The sequence below is a fragment of the Diabrotica virgifera genome, chromosome 1, assembly GCF_917563875.1.
Source record: "Diabrotica virgifera virgifera chromosome 1, PGI_DIABVI_V3a".
Classification (NCBI taxonomy): Eukaryota; Metazoa; Arthropoda; class Insecta; order Coleoptera; family Chrysomelidae; genus Diabrotica; species Diabrotica virgifera.
This window is the reverse complement of record NC_065443.1, coordinates 217,232,854-217,252,582: the sequence shown is the minus strand read 5'-3', so window position 1 is coordinate 217,252,582 and position 19,729 is coordinate 217,232,854. Positions and strand designations below refer to the sequence as shown.

General features: G+C 35.3%; 1 protein-coding gene across 2 annotated transcripts in view; it reads left to right on the top strand.

Annotated features, from left to right (window-relative positions):
- Positions 1-19,388, top strand: part of LOC126882411 (putative ankyrin repeat protein RF_0381) — a 36,640-nt gene extending 17,252 nt beyond the window's left edge. For both annotated transcript variants that reach the window (XM_050647359.1, XM_050647361.1), the window contains exon 2: positions 18,032-19,388. In XM_050647359.1, coding sequence (XP_050503316.1) covers positions 18,056-19,270 — 1,215 coding nt within the window. In that variant the 5' untranslated portion in view covers positions 18,032-18,055 and the 3' untranslated portion in view covers positions 19,271-19,388. The remainder of the gene's footprint in view (positions 1-18,031) is intronic.
- The last annotated feature ends 341 nt before the right edge of the window (positions 19,389-19,729 follow it).

The following is a 19,729-nucleotide window of genomic DNA, read 5'->3' as shown; positions in this document are numbered from 1 at the left end:
GTCATAAATTATACCACACATTCTGGGGTCAAAAATAGTTCGATTGAACCTAACTTACCTTAGTACAAATGTGCTCACAAAAAAAGTTACAGCCCTTTGAAGTTACAAAATGAAAATCGATTTTTTTCAATATATCGAAAACTATTAGAGTTTTTTTATTGAAGATGGACATGTATAATTCTTATGTCAGGAACATCTTAAAACAAAATTATAGTGAAATTTGTCCACCCCATAAAAAATTTATGGGGATTTTGTTCCCTTAAACCCCCCCAAACTTTTGTGTACGTTCCAATTAATTCATTATTGTGGTACCATTAGTTAAACACAACGTTTTTAAAACTTTTTTGCCTCTTAGTATTTTTTCGATAAGCCAGTTTTTATTGAGATGCGGCTTCTTTTTCAATATATTGTTGTGATCTTGATTATTGATATGAGATAATAATTTTATATGTCATTTAATTTAATCAATGCTTTAATAATAATCTCATTAATTTACCAGATCATATATCAATATGTTTTCAATCTCAGGGCTTTTTATACAATTAATTACTTACATACGTGGCTTCTAAGTATTTCTCAATGGTTCCTAATCGGGATAGGAAAGAAAAGAGTAAAATAATAACACATATGGGTTACAATTGTAATCAAAATATTGTTTATTTTATTTAAATGGCAATCACTGCTTATTATTTGCTATATCTTATTATTCTTAAAAATAACATTTACACATGGGAATCTTATTTCCTTTGGTTTCCAATTGAAAGTTTTTATTAACATTTAACTATTATGATTTATTAGCAACAATTCTATTTAAGTTTGATGAAGCTTTTCTGATATTATTGACTATGTTTCTTTAATTTTAAATGTGGTATTTAATACGAAAAACCCATACATTCATGTCCAAACAAATGAGACTGACCTTTTTCTGGTGAACTGAGAATGTCTTCACACAAGACCCGTTTCCTGCTATCCTTGGCTGCAATCAAAACCTCGTCCTGGCTTCCAGTAATGTTCTCCTCTGAAACTAGCTCGTATAGCTCTCGTTTCCTGCTTCTGTCGTGATGCTGTGTTCTACCTTTTTCGAAACTGCAATCAGCTACCGGGAACTCTTGGCTCAAGGAGGTTCTTTTACTCTCAACCTGGCCTACCTCTCGTTCCGCTTTAGATACTCCACACTCACGGAACTACACCGGCTTTCTCACTCTCCGTACACTACCGTCTACCACTGGACTTCACTTCTCGACAGCTCAAAACATTCTGCTCTCTATTTGTCATTCATTCCCCTACTTTCTAAATATCCCTTCCAGATTCACAAATCAAAATTCCACCACCAACTCTCATTCGCAGTATTCCTCAAAACCAATTTTTAAACTTTCTAAATATGCTTAATGGATTTCAAAGAAAATAGTTAATTCCCATTCTAAAATTACTTTCTACTATATACAAATTTTAATGACCTATTCTCTATTTCCACTTAGTCTTATTTAGCATCGGCTAATGATCGATCCTTCCGCGAACAAACATAATTACCTATTATCGATTTCACTTGAGTCTTATTTAATCACTTCTTAAAATTAAATATAACAATTTGTTGTATACAGGTTGTTCTAAATTTATATGCCCGTGGTTGAGAAAATTGAAAATATTTTATATTAAATTGAATTCTGTTTATAATTATCAAAATTTAATTTTCATATCAAATAGAAATATAACAAATCCCCGCCTTGTATTCGATAAAATTTATCTGCATTTTTAAATAAATTTTCTCGAGGCAAAACCAACTCCCTGTATATTTCCTTACTTTAATCTACGTCTTATACCCCTTCTTCTTGTATTACTCTAATTAGTCCCACCTGTAGAGTAATTGTTTCCTTATTTTCAGTGTCCTCATCATGTGTTAGAGTGTCGGCTATTATGTTGTCTTTTCCTTTTTCCCATATCAATCTTCTGTCTTTTTCCTCAGATTTTTCACATACTTTTACCGTGTATTCTTCATCCTCGTTTTCATATGCCTCCTCTTCAAATGCCACTGTTTCGATCATATCTTTTTCGCTTTCATTTGTTAGCTTTATTTCTTCTTCTCCTGAGCTCATCTCTTCTTTTGAGGAATCCCAGTTTTCTTTTGCTTTTGATACTCTCAATTTTTCTTCTTCTGGGCTCAACTCTTCTTTTGAGGAGCCACAGGTTTCATTTTCTTTTGTCTTTTTCTGACTTTTTCTCCCTTTTCTTCTTTGTCCTTGCTTCGTTGCCAAATTCATTTCCACTGTTTGTTCTTTACCTGATTCGTCCGTATTTTGTTTCTCCTGTTCCTTGTTCTGTTCTTCTTCTTTTTCTTCTGTTAGATTCATCGTATTATTTTTAAAATCTATCACTACATGTTTTTCTGCCAATTCGTCAACTCCTACTATCATGTCATGTGACATGTTTGGCATTATTACACATTGTAGTGCATACATCTTCTTACCCAGTCGTACCATTACTCGTATGCCTTCATTTATAGTTGCCAATGTCCGTTTGTTTGCGCCCACTAAATTTACCCTAGGTATTTTGTAAATTAAATTTGTTAAGTTAACTTCTTCTATTAGTTTTCTGTTGACCAATGTTATTTCAGATCCAGTGTCTATCATAATTTTAATTGGTTTCTCGTTGATAAATCCATCCATAAATTTTAAATTAACTCCATTTTTCTTTTCGTTGTTTCTTGCCAATTTAATAAACTCCTTGGGGTTACAAAAGATTCCTGTTTGATTTTTGGTTTTTAGTGAGCGCCGTCGTGAAAAAACGCCGGTTGCTCATCGTAGTTTATATTTTCGTCATAATGTCTCTCTCCGTCATATTCATCTGTCTGGGTATTATTTACTTCTCTTCTATTTTCTCTTGGTCTGTCGGATCTGTTTCGGTTTTCTCGATATCCCTGTTCATTTTGTCTACCATTATTTCTGTTTTCTTGATTTGCGAGTGTGGTGTTTCTATTCTGGTATTCGCGATTTCTGTCCTCATTCCATTGCCTATTTCTTTGTTCATAATTTCCTCTTCCGTTGTCTCTATTTTCGTTTTCCCTTCTGGGATTAAATTCTCGTCTTGTATAGTCCCTCCTATTTTGATTTCTATCTCTGTAATCCTGTGTTTCTCGGAGCCTGTAATCTTCTCGCGACCTTCTTGATTTTCTTTCTCTTAAACGTGATTCTCTTATTTGTAGGAATTGGCATAAACTATCTATGTCTTTGTAGTTTTGCAATGTGATATGGTCTTCCAGCGTTTCTTCGAAATGTCTTGCAATCAGTTCGACTAATTGTTCCGATGAGTAATTATATTGTAGATGTTTTGCGTTATAGTAAATTTGTAATGCATATGTCCTTTCTGATATACCCATCCTATCATTGTATTTCCCATTTTGCAATTCCTTGTTAATTTCCAATTGTTGGACTTTTCTCCAGAAATAATTCAAAAATTTTTGTTCAAATTGTTGCCAACTGTCAAATTCTTCTTCTTTGCAATCGAACCATAGGCTTGCTTCATATTTTAGATGGTTTCTGATAGTTTCTTTTGCTGTTTCGAAATTTCCGATGTGCTGTATTTTCTTTTTCAGGCTATTTATGAACGGCACTGGGTGTAATCTTCTTACATCCCCGCCAAACCTTATCTTCACGTCATCTGTGCTATGTATAACATTTTCTCTTCTTTCTCCTACATTTTGTTGAATATTGATTTCCGCAATCTTTCTTTCCATTTCTTCTCTGATTGCTTGAATAGCGTTTTCAAACTTGTTTTCCACATTTTCTATTTCCTTTTTCTGGCCATTCGTTAACTCCTTTATTTTGTTTTGAATTATCATTTCTTGTTCTTTCATGTGGTCCTTCATTCTCACTTCATACTTTTCTATGCGTTCCTCCATTTTCTTGTTGTTCTCTTCTATTGCTTGTTTCATTTTTTGTTGTGTTTCATCCATTTTTTGATCCACTTTATCCATTTTTTTTATGTTTCTTCCATGGCTTGTTTCGTTTCACGTTGATTTTCATCCAGTTTTTGTTCCATTCTTTGTGACTGGAGTTGCATCATTTGTAATATTTTATCTATTCCTGATAATTCTTGCTGTTCTGATGCCATGATTGTCGTGTCTAAAATATCTTCTTGGTCTGAATGTTCTTTTTGTTTTTTGTTGTCCTTGCTTTGGCTTCTTGTCACTGACATTTGTTTTCAAGAAGTACTGTCCCCGCCAAATATGAAATTTTACTAGTATGTTACCAAGACGACTTTTTTTCACCCAAATATTATAAATTGTCAATAAATATATCAAATGTAAATATCGTAAAAATAAACTATTAAATCAGTTATGTAAAATTTGTACCTAAAGAGATCTAAAATTTTATGTTATCAAATGTAAGTATCTCACTTTTTACCACAGGCATATAAATTTTCAAATACCGGCTTTACTCTTTCTATCCTTCAAATTTGCCACTAGAAATACTTTACAATGCCCTCCACGTTGGACGACAGTTGTTGTGATCTTGATTATTGATATGAGATAATAATTTTATATGTCATTTAATTTAATCAATGCTTTAATAATAATCTCATTAATTTACCAGATCATATATCAATATGTTTTCAATCTCAGGGCTTTTTATACAATTAATTACTTACATACGTGGCTTCTAAGTATTTCTCAATGGTTCCTAATCGGGATAGGAAAGAAAAGAGTAAAATAATAACACATATGGGTTACAATTGTAATCAAAATATTGTTTATTTTATTTAAATGGCAATCACTGCTTATTATTTGCTATATCTTATTATTCTTAAAAATAACATTTACACATGGGAATCTTATTTCCTTTGGTTTCCAATTGAAATTTTTTATTAACATTTAACTATTATGATTTATTAGCAACAATTCTATTTAAGTTTGATGAAGCTTTTCTGATATTATTGACTATGTTTCTTTAATTTTAAATGTGGTATTTAATACGAAAAACCCATACATTCATGTCCAAACAAATGAGACTGACCTTTTTCTGGTGAACTGAGAATGTCTTCACACAAGACCCGTTTCCTGCTATCCTTGGCTGCAATCAAAACCTCGTCCTGGCTTCCAGTAATGTTCTCCTCTGAAACTAGCTCGTATAGCTCTCGTTTCCTGCTTCTGTCGTGATGCTGTGTTCTACCTTTTTCGAAACTGCAATCAGCTACCGGGAACTCTTGGCTCAAGGAGGTTCTTTTACTCTCAACCTGGCCTACCTCTCGTTCCGCTTTAGATACTCCACACTCACGGAACTACACCGGCTTTCTCACTCTCCGTACACTACCGTCTACCACTGGACTTCACTTCTCGACAGCTCAAAACATTCTGCTCTCTATTTGTCATTCATTCCCCTACTTTCTAAATATCCCTTCCAGATTCACAAATCAAAATTCCACCACCAACTCTCATTCGCAGTATTCCTCAAAACCAATTTTTAAACTTTCTAAATATGCTTAATGGATTTCAAAGAAAATAGTTAATTCCCATTCTAAAATTACTTTCTACTATATACAAATTTTAATGACCTATTCTCTATTTCCACTTAGTCTTATTTAGCATCGGCTAATGATCGATCCTTCCGCGAACAAACATAATTACCTATTATCGATTTCACTTGAGTCTTATTTAATCACTTCTTAAAATTAAATATAACAATTTGTTGTATACAGGTTGTTCTAAATTTATATGCCCGTGGTTGAGAAAATTGAAAATATTTTATATTAAATTGAATTCTGTTTATAATTATCAAAATTTAATTTTCATATCAAATAGAAATATAACAATATTTACGTAAAAATTTTATGGGGGTTTTGTTCCTTTAAACCCCCCTAATGTTTGTGTCCGTTTCAATTAAACTATTATTGTGGTACCATTAGTTAAACACAGTGTTTTTAAAACTTTTGTCTCTTAGTCTTTTGTTCATAAGTCACCTTTTATCGAGATGTAGCTTCTTTTTCAAAATATACCTAAAAATGTAAATTATAAATAAATTTTCAGATTATTAACAGGTCTCTATAACCGTACTTAACCATATACAAATATGTGGTGGATTCGACAAATATTCAAAATATCTCGATAAACACTGGCTTATCGAAAAAGTACTAAGAGGCAAAAAAGTTTTAAAAATAATGTGTTTAACTAATAGTGCCACAATAATAATTTAATTGGAACGTACACAAAAGTTTGGGGGGGTTTAAGGGAACAAAACCCCCATAAAATTTGTATGGGGTGCACAAATTTTACTTAATTTTTTTTTAAGATATTGCTGTCGTAAAAATGCCATATGTCAATTTTCAATAAAAAATCTCTGAGAGTTTTCGATATATGAAAAAAAAATCGATTTTCATTTTGTAACTTCAAAGGGCTGTAACTTTTTTTGTGTGCACTATTGTATATAGGTAAGTGAGGTTCAATCAACCTATTTTTTACCCCAGAATCTCTGGTATAATTTATGACCAATCTTTTCGGGACACCCTGTATAATAAGTATACATAGATAGAATATCTTCTTTTTAAGAAATTGTCCATTATCTCCAAATGAGCAAGGTGTCGATTTGAAATATATGTATAATATACAGCCCATTACGCACCACCTTAAAAATTGAGCATTTTTGATGTCTCGAATTTCCTAAACCAGTTTTCCCATCTAAGTGATTTTTTTATAATATTATAGCCTAGGCTATAGGTTACCTCCTTAAGCTTGTCATGCACGGGGAGCAATATACTGTAATATATATTATATCACATCGCTCTCTATAATAATGAGTGAGCCTGCACACACGGAACCATTAGTTCCGTGTCTCCAGGCTCACTCATTACTGTAGGGAGTGATATGATATAATATGCATAATATATTACAGTATAGCTCCCCGTTCATGACAAGCTTAAGGAGGTAACCTATAGCCTAGGCTATAATATTATAAAAAAAATCACTGAGATTGGACAACAGGTTTAGGAAATTCGAGACATCAAAAATGCATCATTTTTAAGGTGGTGCGTTAATTTCTTGGAGAAGTGTAATTGTAATTTAATGTAAATAATGTAATATCCAATAATTGTAATTTAATATAAGATGTAATATAAGTTCCTTAAAAAATGTATTTCTTATTTCCCACAATACATTCTCCACAGGTCTAAATATCGTCGCTAGACGTGCACCGAACGTCCTCTCAGGACGTTAGATGGACGTTCGTCAGCACGACATTGGACCAAACTGGGACGTCCTATGAAGGTCCAATTGACGTCCACCGAACGTCCCCTCGGACTTTAGGTGGACGTCTATTGGACGTTAGATGGACGTCCATTGGACGTTTGGCAACGAGGCATTTGGACCAAACTAGGACGTCCTGTTAAGGTCCAATTTACGTCCCCTAGGACGTCCGATTAAGATCCAATTTACGTCCGATTAAGGTCCAATTTACGTTCGATTAACGTCCAATTTACGTCCGATTAAGGTCCAGTTTAGGTCCCTTCGGACGTTAGGTGGACGTCCATTGGACATTTGGCAATGTGGCTTTGGACCAAACTAGGACGTCCTGTTAAGGTCCAATTTACGTCCCCTAGGACGTCCGATTAAGGTCCGATTTACGTCCGATTAAGGTCCAATTTACGTCCCCTCGGACCTTAGATGGACGTCCAATGGACGTTCGGTAGCGCGACATTTGGACCAAAATAGGACGTATAAAGGACGTTCCTCGGACGAAAACGGACGTCCAAGGGACGTCCTTAAAGTCCGTGAAGGACGTCCGTTGGACGTCCTTGTGCTATTAGGGTATTCATTCAAACGATTAGTTTTACATTCACACTAAAACTAATCGTTTGAATGAATAGGTATTTCTTTTGTATTATGTAATATATTGTAGCAAAACAATGAGTCACCAGCCGCAAGGCGTAAGCCGAGAAAAGTCTAGATCGAAGCACGCTATACGTGGAACCGATGCGCGGTTGTTGGAAGGTCACACGATAGTCGGAGAGCTGGCTTAGCCCGGAATGATCGAGAATAACGACTAGGATATATAAGGCATAATTTTTGTGAATAGAGTTAGTCTTAAGCTAAAGTTTGTAAAGTAAACTTGTATAAATAAATAATAAAGTCGTATATAAATACACGAACCGCTAGTTTTATTGTAATTATAAGTAATTGCAATAGTCACGTTACAGTTGGTGTCGGTGTTCGGTTAACTTAGTGCGATATAAATAAGTGAATTACAGAGAGACTTTAAAAGACTTTTGAACTTTATTCGTCGGGAATAACCGGAGTGCGTTAATTGTTCGGTATTCGGAAAGACTTTAAAATACTTTTGGACTTTATTCGTCGGGAATAGTTAAAGTGCGTTGATTGTTCGGTATTCGGAAAGACTGTTAAAAGACATTTTGGAAAGTACGTGTGTGCCGACCAAAGATGTTGCTACAAGAACTTACAGTAAAACAGCTCCGTGAACAGCTAGAGGAACGGGATCTGGACAGCAGTGGGCTCAAGATAGTCCTACAAGCACGACTCGAGGATGTCCTCACGAAGAACGGAGAAGACCCAAAGACGTTCCACTTCCAGTCAGCAGAACAAGCAATCTTATCGAAATTAAAAACTGTTTCTGAAACGATCGATGAAACTTCTAGAAAGAACAACGAAAAACTTGAAGAAGTTAGTAGACAGAACAACGAGAAACTTGAGGAAGTTAGTAGACAGAACAACGAGAAGCTTGAGGAAGTTAGTAGACAGAACAACGAGAAATTTGAAAGTGTTTCTCAAAAGATCGATGAAACTTCTAGAAAAAGCGACGAGAAATTTGAAAGTGTTTCTCAAGTAATTAAAGACGTTTGTAGACAGAATGACGAGAAATTTGAAGAAGTTTCTAGAACATTCGATAAGATGCAGAAAAGTGTAGAGACCGTAGAAGAAAAGATCAAACAACTAGAGAGCATGATAACCGATACAAAAGTACAACCATCAGTTAATGCAGCAGCGTTAGATCCTGTAGTGAAAGATGAACTACCGAGAGACGAAACGTCGCATAATATGAGATTCAAATTACCACCATTCGATGGAAAGTCCTCTTGGTCCATATATCTTAGACAATTTGAAGCTATTGCGACCGCCAATCATTGGACCGAACAGGAAAAGGCTGTTTCCTTGACTGCTGCTTTGCGAGGTGATGCTGCAGATATATTAAGATCAATTCCTAAGGGTCAAGAAAATTGTTACCAGACCTTGTTCACTCGTCTAGAAAAACGCTATGGAGATGCCCATCTACAACAAGTATACAAAGCACAACTGCGAAGTAGAAGTCAACGAGCAAGTGAGAATCTGCAAGAATTTGAAGCAGATGTGGCTCGTGTGGTGCGGTTGGCTTATCCAGAGGTGCCAGACAGCGTTTTAGAAGAAATTGCAGTAGATACCTTCGTCAATGGGCTGAAAGATAATGAACTACAGAAAGCTTTACGACTAGCAAGGCCGAAAGTTTTAGATGAAGCACTTGCTATTGCATTGGAACACGAAACGGCTAGTCAAACTTCACGAGGCCATAGAGTAAGAACCATTGAAGAAAGTGACGAACACAACGATGAACGTCTGGAGGAAATGATACGGAGAGTATTAAGTAATCAGATGCCAAAGAGACGCGAGCCTAGATGTTGGAATTGTGGAGACGTAGGCCACATTCGTCGTAATTGTAAGAAGATCGTACAGCCGTCGGAAAACTAGAGCGGGTCGACACCAAGGGGCAACTGCCGACCTCGAGAACTAGAGCCCCCATAGTAACTGTCAACCTCACGTCCTCCGGTGGAATCCACAACTTATACATCGAAGGTCGTATCAGTAATAGATGTAGATCATTTTTGGTGGATACAGGTGCAACGAGAACTATCGCACGTCCAGATGTAGTACTAGACCATAATAAATTATCACCTGCAACAGTAAAGCTTAGAACAGCGACTGGTGAGCTAATTAATACATATGGCGAGGCTAATATGTCAGTATCCATTGGCCAGACCACAGTTGAACATCAAGTATTAATTGCCGAGATCTCCGACGAATTCATATTGGGGATGGACGTACTAAGGAAAGTGGGGGCAATATTGGATGTTCAAAATGGAGTTCTCAAGATCAATGGTGAAGAGTTGCCCTTTCACGACGACAAAGAAGATGTCATCCGCTTACTTACTACATGCGACGTAACCATACCCGGTAATAGTGAGAAAATTCTGATGACCATGCTTGATGGACACTGCTGAGAGGGAAGTTTAAGGATGGTCGAAGATGTGGATAATGTCGAGTTCCTAACGGCGAAAACTTTGGTAAAAGTTCGAGATGTGATCCCTGTAAGAGTTATGAATTTAAGGGAAACTGCTATCAAGTTAAGTAGAGGAGCTTTGATCGGGCAGTGTGTTCCCGTGGCTTCAATTTGCTCTGTGAATACCAATGAGAAATCATCGAAGGCGAAGTATCCAAAGGAGCTTGTTGAGATGATCATTGAAAGATGCCAAGATCTTGATCATGAACGAACGGAAAAAGTGACGTCTATGCTGATAGAGTATCAAGATGTTTTTGCTATTGACACGAAGGATAAGGGAAAAACAAGCATAGTGACGCATAAAATAAATACCGGAGACGCTCAGCCAATCAGACAACGGCCTAGACGACTTCCATTTGCGAAAAGAGATGAAGCCGAAGAGATTATCAAGGATATGGACAAACAAGGGGTAATTGAACCATCGAACAGTCCATGGACATCACCAGTAGTTCTGGTAAAGAAGAAAGATGGTTCAACGCGTTTTTGTATCGACTACCGCCAGCTCAATGCGGTAACAAAAAAAGATAGTTATCCTTTGCCCAGAATAGACGATACACTGGATACTCTCTCCGGTTCTCGTTGGTTTTCCACACTCGATTTAAAAAGTGGATATTGGCAAGTAGACATGGAGCCAGCCGATCGGGAGAAAACCGCATTTTCGATAGGATCAGGGCTTTGGCAGTTTACGGCTATGCCGTTTGGTTTATGTAATGCCCCTGCCACATTTGAAAGATTAATGGAGGCAGTTTTAAGAGGTCTAACATGGAAAACATGCCTGGTTTACTTGGATGATGTAATTGTGGTTGGAAGGTCCTTTGATGAACATGCCAAGAATCTAATAGAAGTCTTTCAACGATTGAGGGCAGCGAACTTGAAGTTAAGTCCGAAGAAATGTCACATGTTTCGACGAGAAGTTAAGTATTTGGGACATATTGTATCGAGTAATGGTGTAACAGCTGATCCTGAAAAGATTGAAGCAATTAAAGATTGGCCAGTACCAAAAGATAAACATGAAATTAGAAGTTTCCTTGGCCTATGTACATATTACCGACGATTTGTCAAAGGTTTTGCCAATATCTCCAAGCCCCTAACAAAGTTGACGGAGGAGGGCAAAGAATATACATGGAGTGAGGAGTGTCAAAAAGCTTTCGAACAACTACAAAGGGCTCTGATCAGTGCACCGATATTAAGCTACCCGGGACAGGCAGGAAAATTTGTTTTGGATACCGATGCTAGCAACAGTGCCATAGGAGCTGTTCTCTCACAAATCCAGAATGGACAGGAAAAAGTCATCGCTTATTTCAGCAAAGTCCTGTCGAAACCAGAAAGAAACTATTGCGTTACCAGAAGAGAACTGCTGGGTGTAGTGAAGGCTTGCGAACATTTCCATAAATACTTGTACGGCAGAAAGTTCCTTCTTCGAACAGATCACGCTGCTCTAAAATGGCTCATACAATTCCGTAATCCAGAGGGCCAGATGGCAAGATGGTTAGAACGACTGCAAGAATATGATTATGAGATAGAACACAGGGCCGGAAGAGTTCATTCAAATGCTGATGCCCTTTCGAGACGACCATGCAGTGCAAATTGTAATCACTGTGCCAAATTAGAGGAACGATTTTGCCCCGTGAGACGAACCACCGTAGTTAATGAGCAATGGCAGCCCCAACAGTTACAAAACGCCCAAGAAGATGATCCATGTATAAAAAGAGTATTGGATTGGATGCGGCAAGGTGAAAGACCTAGTTGGCAGAACATTAGTGCATGTAGTCCAGAAGTCAAGGCCTACTGGAGCCAATGGAATTGCCTGGTACTAAAAGATGATCTTCTGTACAGAACCTTTGAGAACGATGATGGTACAGAATCTAAGCTGCAGTTGATTGTACCTAAAAGTAAAGTGTCAGAAGTATTGCGTCAGTTGCATGACGGTACATCAGGTGGACACTTTGGTATTACGAAGACTCTGCAAAAGGTTCGAGAACGGTTCTATTGGGTGAACTGTAAAGATGATGTAAGAAGATGGTGCCGGAAATGTGAACTGTGTGCATCCGGTAATGGTCCAGTTGGTAAAAAGAGAGCACCCATGAGACAGTACAATGTTGGAAGTCCTATGGAAAGAGTAGCAATCGACATTGCAGGTCCATTTCCAGAAACCGATGCTGGAAATAAATACATTCTGGTAGCCATGGACTATTTTACGAAATGGACCGAGGCCTATGCATTACCGAATCAAGAAGCTGCTACCGTTGCAGAGGTACTTGTTAAAGAATTCTTCAGCCGATTTGGTGTTCCCTTGGAGATCCACTCCGACCAAGGGCGAAACTTTGAGTCAGCTCTTTTCCAAAACGTTTGTAAATTGATTGGTGCCAATAAGACCAGAACAACACCCCTGCATCCTCAATCAGATGGAATGGTCGAGAGGATGAACCGAACGATGGGTAAACACTTGTCCAAAGTTGTATCTGAACATCAGCGAGATTGGGACCAACACATTCATTTATTCCTGATGGCCTACCGCTCGGCCGTGAATGAAACTACAGGTCAAACACCAACCTGCCTGATGTTGGGTCGTGAAGTTCGTTTGCCCTGCGACCTAGAGTTTGGCTGCAGACCTTCCGAGGAATATGTTGCAGGCGAAGAATACGTAGACCGCCTGAAGTTACGAATGAACAACATTCATGAACTTGCCCGACAACACATCCAGATAGCCAGTGACAGAATGAAAGATCAATATGATTCTCGCTGCAAGAATGAAAGCTTCGAAGTAGGTGATCTTGTCTGGCTTTATAATCCACAACGTCGTCGAGGCCTGTGTCCTAAACTGCAAAGACAATGGGAAGGTCCGTATGAAGTTAAGAAGAAAATAAATGACGTAATATACAGAATTAAGAAGTTGCCAAACGGTAAACCAAAAGTTATTCACATAAATCGTCTTGCACCATATGCTGGCTCCAATGAAACAGAAGAAGCCCGAGTCCTCCAACAGGAAATGAAAGATCCCGCACAGCCAAGTTTTAAGGAATTTATGTCAAATTACGCAAAAAGAAAGAGTGCTAGATTCGGCGTGACCACAGAAGTTCAGCAAGATCTGTTTGGTGTTCCAGAAAACGTCTCTCTAGCCCACTGTGTTGCCCAAGACCTCGAGATGACTAAAGGAATCTCGTCCGTATTCAATAGAAAGTTCGGCCGCCTGGACGAGTTAAGAAATCAGCAGCCTAAAATTGGAAGAGTACTGCGATTGGAAGATGGTCCTCGATCTTTGCTGTATATGGTGACCAGGAAGTCTTATACGGACACGCCAAGCTATGAGAACATATGGCGTGCTCTATGTAATTTGAAGAAAATCGTGTGTAATTATGACATCAAAGATTTGGCTTTACCAAAAATAGGCCATGCAGTAGAAAATCTGGATTGGAAGATTGTGAGAAGCATGCTTGAAGTGGTCTTCAGAGAAACTGGCGTACGAATTACTGTGTGTTGCATGAACCCGAAGATGTCGGATCCTTCAAAGACAGTAGACTGTTATTTCTTCTTGAAGGGTGTATGCAAAGCTGGAGAGTCGTGTAGATTCCGCCATCCTGGGCCTTCATCTAGAGTTGCTGATCGGGACGCTCAGATCTTAAGAGGGGAGCAATGTAGCAAAACAATGAGTCACCAGCCGCAAGGCGTAAGCCGAGAAAAGTCTAGATCGAAGCACGCTATACGTGGAACCGATGCGCGGTTGTTGGAAGGTCACACGATAGTCGGAGAGCTGGCTTAGCCCGGAATGATCGAGAATAACGACTAGGACAGCGATTCTCAATCTGTGGTACATGTACCACTGGTGGTACATTTCATTACTTGCGGTGGTACACGAAACACAAAAAAAAAATTAAAATAGTAGTACTTAGTAAGTCTTCATAATACACTTTAAAAATACAGGATGTAACAAAAATACAGGTCATCAATTAAATCACATATTCTGGGACCAAAAATAGTTCGATTTTACCTTAGTACAAATGGGCACATAAAAAAAGTTACAGCCCTTTGAACTTACAAAATAAAAATCGATTTTTTCCAATATAGCGAAAACTATTTGAGTTTTCTTATTGAAAACGGATATGTTAAAATCTTAAAAAAAATAATAGTGAAATTTGTGCACCCCATAAAAATTTTATTGGGGTTTTGTTCCTTTAACCCCCCCCCCCCAAACTCTTGTGTACGTTCCAGGTAAATTATCAATGTTTTTAAAACTTTTTTGCCTCTTAGTAATTTTTCTAAAAGCTAGTTTTTATCGAGATATTTTGAATATTTGTCAAATCCACCGCATATTTGTATACTGTACGATTATTATATAGAGACCCGATAATAATATGAAAATTTATTTATAAATTACAGATTGAGGTATATTTTTAACCATATTAAAAAAGAAGCCACATCTCGATAAAAGGTGCTTTATCGAAAAAATACTATGAGACAAAAAACTTTTAAAAACGCTGTGTTCAACTAGTGGTACCGCAATAATAGTTTAATTGGAACGTACACACACATTTGGGGGGTTTAAAGGCACAAAACCTCCATAAAATTGTTATTTAAACATATTAATAAAGAAGCCGCATCTCGATTAAAACTGGTTTATCGAAAAAATACTAAGAGGCAAAAAAGTTTCAAAAACATTGTGTTTAACTAACGGTACCACAATAATAATTTAATTGGAACGTACATAAAAGTTTGGGGGGGGGGTTTAAGGGAACAAAACCCCCATAAAATTTTTATGGGTGCACAAATTTCACTATAATTTCCTGCCATAGTAATGCCACATGTCCATTTTCATTAAAAAATCTCCAATAGTTTTCGATATATCGGAAAAAATCGAGTTTCATTTTGTAACTTCAGAGGGCTGTAACTTTTTTTGTGTGCATATTTGTACTAGGGTAAGTTAGGTTCAATCGAACCATTTTTGGTTCCAGAATATGTGATTTAATTTATGACCTGTATTTTTGTTACACCCTGGATACATATATGGTACCAAAAATAATAAAAAGAACTGTAGGTGGTACATGACTCAAAAAGTTTGAGAACCGCTGGACTAGGATATATAAGGCATAATTTTTGTGAATAGAGTTAGTCTTAAGCTAAAGTTTGTAAAGTAAACTTGTATAAATAAATAATAAAGTCGTATATAAATACACGAACCGCTAGTTTTATTGTAATTATAAGTAATTGCAATAGTCACGTTACAGTATGAATGAGATATTTACTGTAATTAATTCGAAAGTATTCGAATAATTCGAATTAATTCTTCGCTTCCAAAGTATTCGAATTAATTTTGATAATGGATGTATGAGTTTATTATGTATGTAGATGTGGAAACTACTAGAAGTTCGAATACTTTGTAAGGGTTAAGACCTTTTATTTTTTGAATAAAAATGGCGCGTCGTATGAAAAAATAAGAAGATACATTTTTTGTCACAAATTGAACGAGAAATTAAAAAACGATTGTTAATTTGAAATATGTCAGTGGCGTACTATCTTTATTCTTTAAAAAGTTCAGACCATTACCCCTATGCGAGCCAATGATGAATATCAAATCATTAATTGTATGTCAAAATATGCACAATAACCAGCTCTTAAATCCCGCCAAGTTTTATTACAATGTTGCCAGTAGTTTCAGCAAAATCGTAAAAAATGTGTAAAATTTTGTTTTCTTTAACGCCCTGTATTTTGAAAATGGATGGCTTTACAAAAAATTTTTATTAAGCAAACCCCAATTATTTTTCAGTTTTTTACCTATTCTAGTGACAGTGTTACCTTTTTTGAAAAATATGTATAAAATTGTTTCAAAATACGAAAAAAAAACTGAAAAAATGCGGTTTTTTATTTTTAAAGGTACGTTTCACCAATTTTAAAAGTTTGAAAAAATTTAGGGTGAAAGATTGTGCAAAAATACACATTATAATTAATTTTCGTAAAAACGAGTGTCTTAGTTTTTTTTTCAGAGTCATTTAAAAGTTTAAAATTGTTCTAAAAATTCGAATTTCCCGCCAAAAAATTAAAAAAAAAATTTTTCTTATAGATTTTTTTGGAACTTACAACTTTTTTTAATAAAGTTTTTGGCTAGCTCTTGATGGGCCTGAGATAAAAAATAAAAACATAAAAAGCCTAATTAGGCTCTAGGGGGGTCACGTGACCACCTAGGGGGCTAAAAATTTCAGAAAGTGAGTTCCTCTATATGTGCTAAAAATTGGCCTATATGGAATTTAAATCGAGCTGGGGGCACTTTTCACCATCTTACCCGGCTAGGCCCTTTATCTAAATTTTAAGTAAGCCATGACTGAATTGACGATTGAAGATTACCGATTATCAATCCGGTAATTAATGTAACACTGTAGCAAATAAAGAAACAAAAATAATTTATTAGTAATACATTTTACAGACAAAAACACAACCAGTACTATATGCAACATTTTTGAAACAAGAACTATCTTTTTATGTAAATGCAACAAATAAACAAAGAAAATGAGTAATAAATTTTACAAAAAAACACACAAACACAAAATACAATATTTTGTGAAGACAATTAAACACTACTTTTGTATGTAAATGTAACAAATAAAGAACGAAACATAATTTATCAGTAATACATTTTGCAAAAGAAACATGTTTGAAAAAATTAGAAGCTACTTTTAATAAAATATTTTTAATATTTAATTACATAAGGTGTTCAAAATTATCTCTTAACATATTTATGTACGCCTAAAAACGATCATTGAATGATAGCTACTTACTCTACGGAGCATTTGTAAATTAACACATCAAAATACACTTTGTATTCTATTTTTCATCTCATCCCTTGTTAGAGGTATTTTATAAACTTCATTATTAACGTAACCCCAAAAAAATCAGTCTAGTTTATTAAATTCTGGTGATTTGGGTGGCCACGCTACTGGTCCATTGAAAAATGAAAATATCTCGAAAACTAATAAATTTAGACATAGGTAATGTTGTCTAAAAATTAAAGCATGGTACTTTTCAATAGTGATATAAAATACAGGGTGTTCCATTTAAAATTACTGAGAAAATAATGTACTTGCGTTTTGACTCACCCTGTATTTGATATAAAGAAAATTAGCAATGTCGACCATTCTTGAAAATTTTGACAATACGTTTAACAATATGACATTAATAAACCATTGCTGTTTTGCTTATTTTTATTTATACTGGTAGTTGCGAACTTGTTACGATTTTCATATAAAATTGGTTATAACTTTGAAATACCCTGTATAACATTATAAACCTTTATATTTTTGTGATGGAGAAGTTAACAGGATTTCGAATTTAAAATAAAATATAGGGTGTTCCATTTAAAAAAACATAAGTTTGGTCTGCCACTGTGTTATCGAACACCCTGTAACATTCTAACTAATTTTGTAATGTGAAGCTCAAAGGTGGCTAAAATTTTTGTTATTAACTTTTATTACTATCTATTACTATAGCGGAGCCATTGAGCTTTACCCTACTAATCAATCACCCTGTATTATGTATTACCTAATATTACACTCAAGAGTAAGAAAATAAAAAGCGTTGGTTGTTTGTATTTCAACCGTTATAAAACATACAAAGTATTGTTTAAAGCAATCAATCCGAAATGAAAATATATCAACCAAATGTAACATTAATTTTTTGTTTTAACAATTAACAAAATTGGAACTTTGAAAGTACATCATTTAATTTTTTTCTAGGGTTGATTAAACATTGCTCAGATAATGACTGTAACTGGACCAGAGGCTACATCCTTGATATCAGCAATTAGAAAAAGAAGGTTTATAAGTGATAAAATAGAATTAGCTTTCGCAAATGAAATTAATATTAAACATCGTGGAAATTACTGGTCTGTCCTGAATTGCGCTGCGTATTATGGTAACGATTCTATTGTACGCTTATTACTAAAAAATAAGGAATTAATAAAACAGAAAGACTTGGACACTTCCTTACACATAGCTGCAGAGAAAGATCATAGTACTGTTGTAGAATTATTATTAAAACATGGAGCAAATATTGAATTTAAGAATGATGATGGAGAGACGCCGTTACTAATTGCAGTTAAATATAAAAATGAATATATTGCCAATATTTTAATAGAAGAGGAAGCAAATGTAAATGCACGGGATAGATTTGACAATACTTCTCTTCATATGGCTTGTCAAGAAGGCTTCTTGTTTATTGTGGACCTGTTATTACATGCAGGTGCAGCTGTTAATTTTCAAAATGCAACAGGCTGGACTCCTTTGTTATGTGCTGTTGATCGTTATCAGGTGCATGTTGTGAATTTATTATTACGTCGAGGGGCAGACATCAACATCCCCGATAACTTAAGAAACACAGTTTTACATATTTGTGTTAGACGTCACCATAAGGTCCTTACAGAGTTATTACTTCAAAATGGAGCTGATGTGAATAGTAGAAATGCATATGGATATGATATTTTCGATTTTGCAAGTTTTGATTTCAAAATATCTGATTTTTCAAAGTTTTTAGTCAGACTTATTTTGTACTTAAATATCAACACACCTAAACCCGATCGTATTAACAGTGGGGACTTTTCGAAATTCTGGGATGCTTGTAAATCAGAACTAGAACTAATGAAGACTTGTAAAATATCTGAGAGCAATATATCCTACATGCAATTATTCCTTGAAAGTAATAAAAGTATATTAGCAGTTTATCTCAGCAATGCGGACATAGCTAGTGAACTAGACACACTAGTTTATAAGAAAAAATTTCCTATATACGAACAGTACTTTACTGAAAACATAATTAAAGGAAAGTCTAGACTACGCTCGCATTATGAAGCTGATCAAGCTATGAATCTTATCAGTCCGTTGTTGCCAATAGTAGTTCGGACAAAAATATATAATTATTTATCTGATGGTGATTTAAAAAATTTAATTAACTCGAACCAGCACAAGTGTAAGAAATAATAATTGTATTGTTAAACTGGAAATAATTGATCTAGCTTTAGGTATATGATACATATTATTGATCAGCAAATCTTTGTAATTGTTTATGTTGAAAAATAAAAAAAAATACCTGAAATAATTTGTTTTTGTATTTTTTTAAATAATTTATTGAGTAGACCTCATGTATAGCGCAGCGATTGAATTAGAACACTTTCATGCAACTTTTTAAATTAAATAATTGTATTACTATAACTATTGTAGCAGTTTTGTTTTCTCGTCCAACATAAGGTTTTAATTGAGGCGTTCTTTGCAAAAACCCCATATGTCACTTTTTACAACATCGGAGATATTTAAAAAAAAAGTTATTTAATTGAACCCTATTAAGTTTACGGAAATTCTCAAATTAGTGATTTATTATTTTGATGATAAAACACAGTTTGCAATATAAATAACATTATTTTTTCCTTTTGTTTATTTATG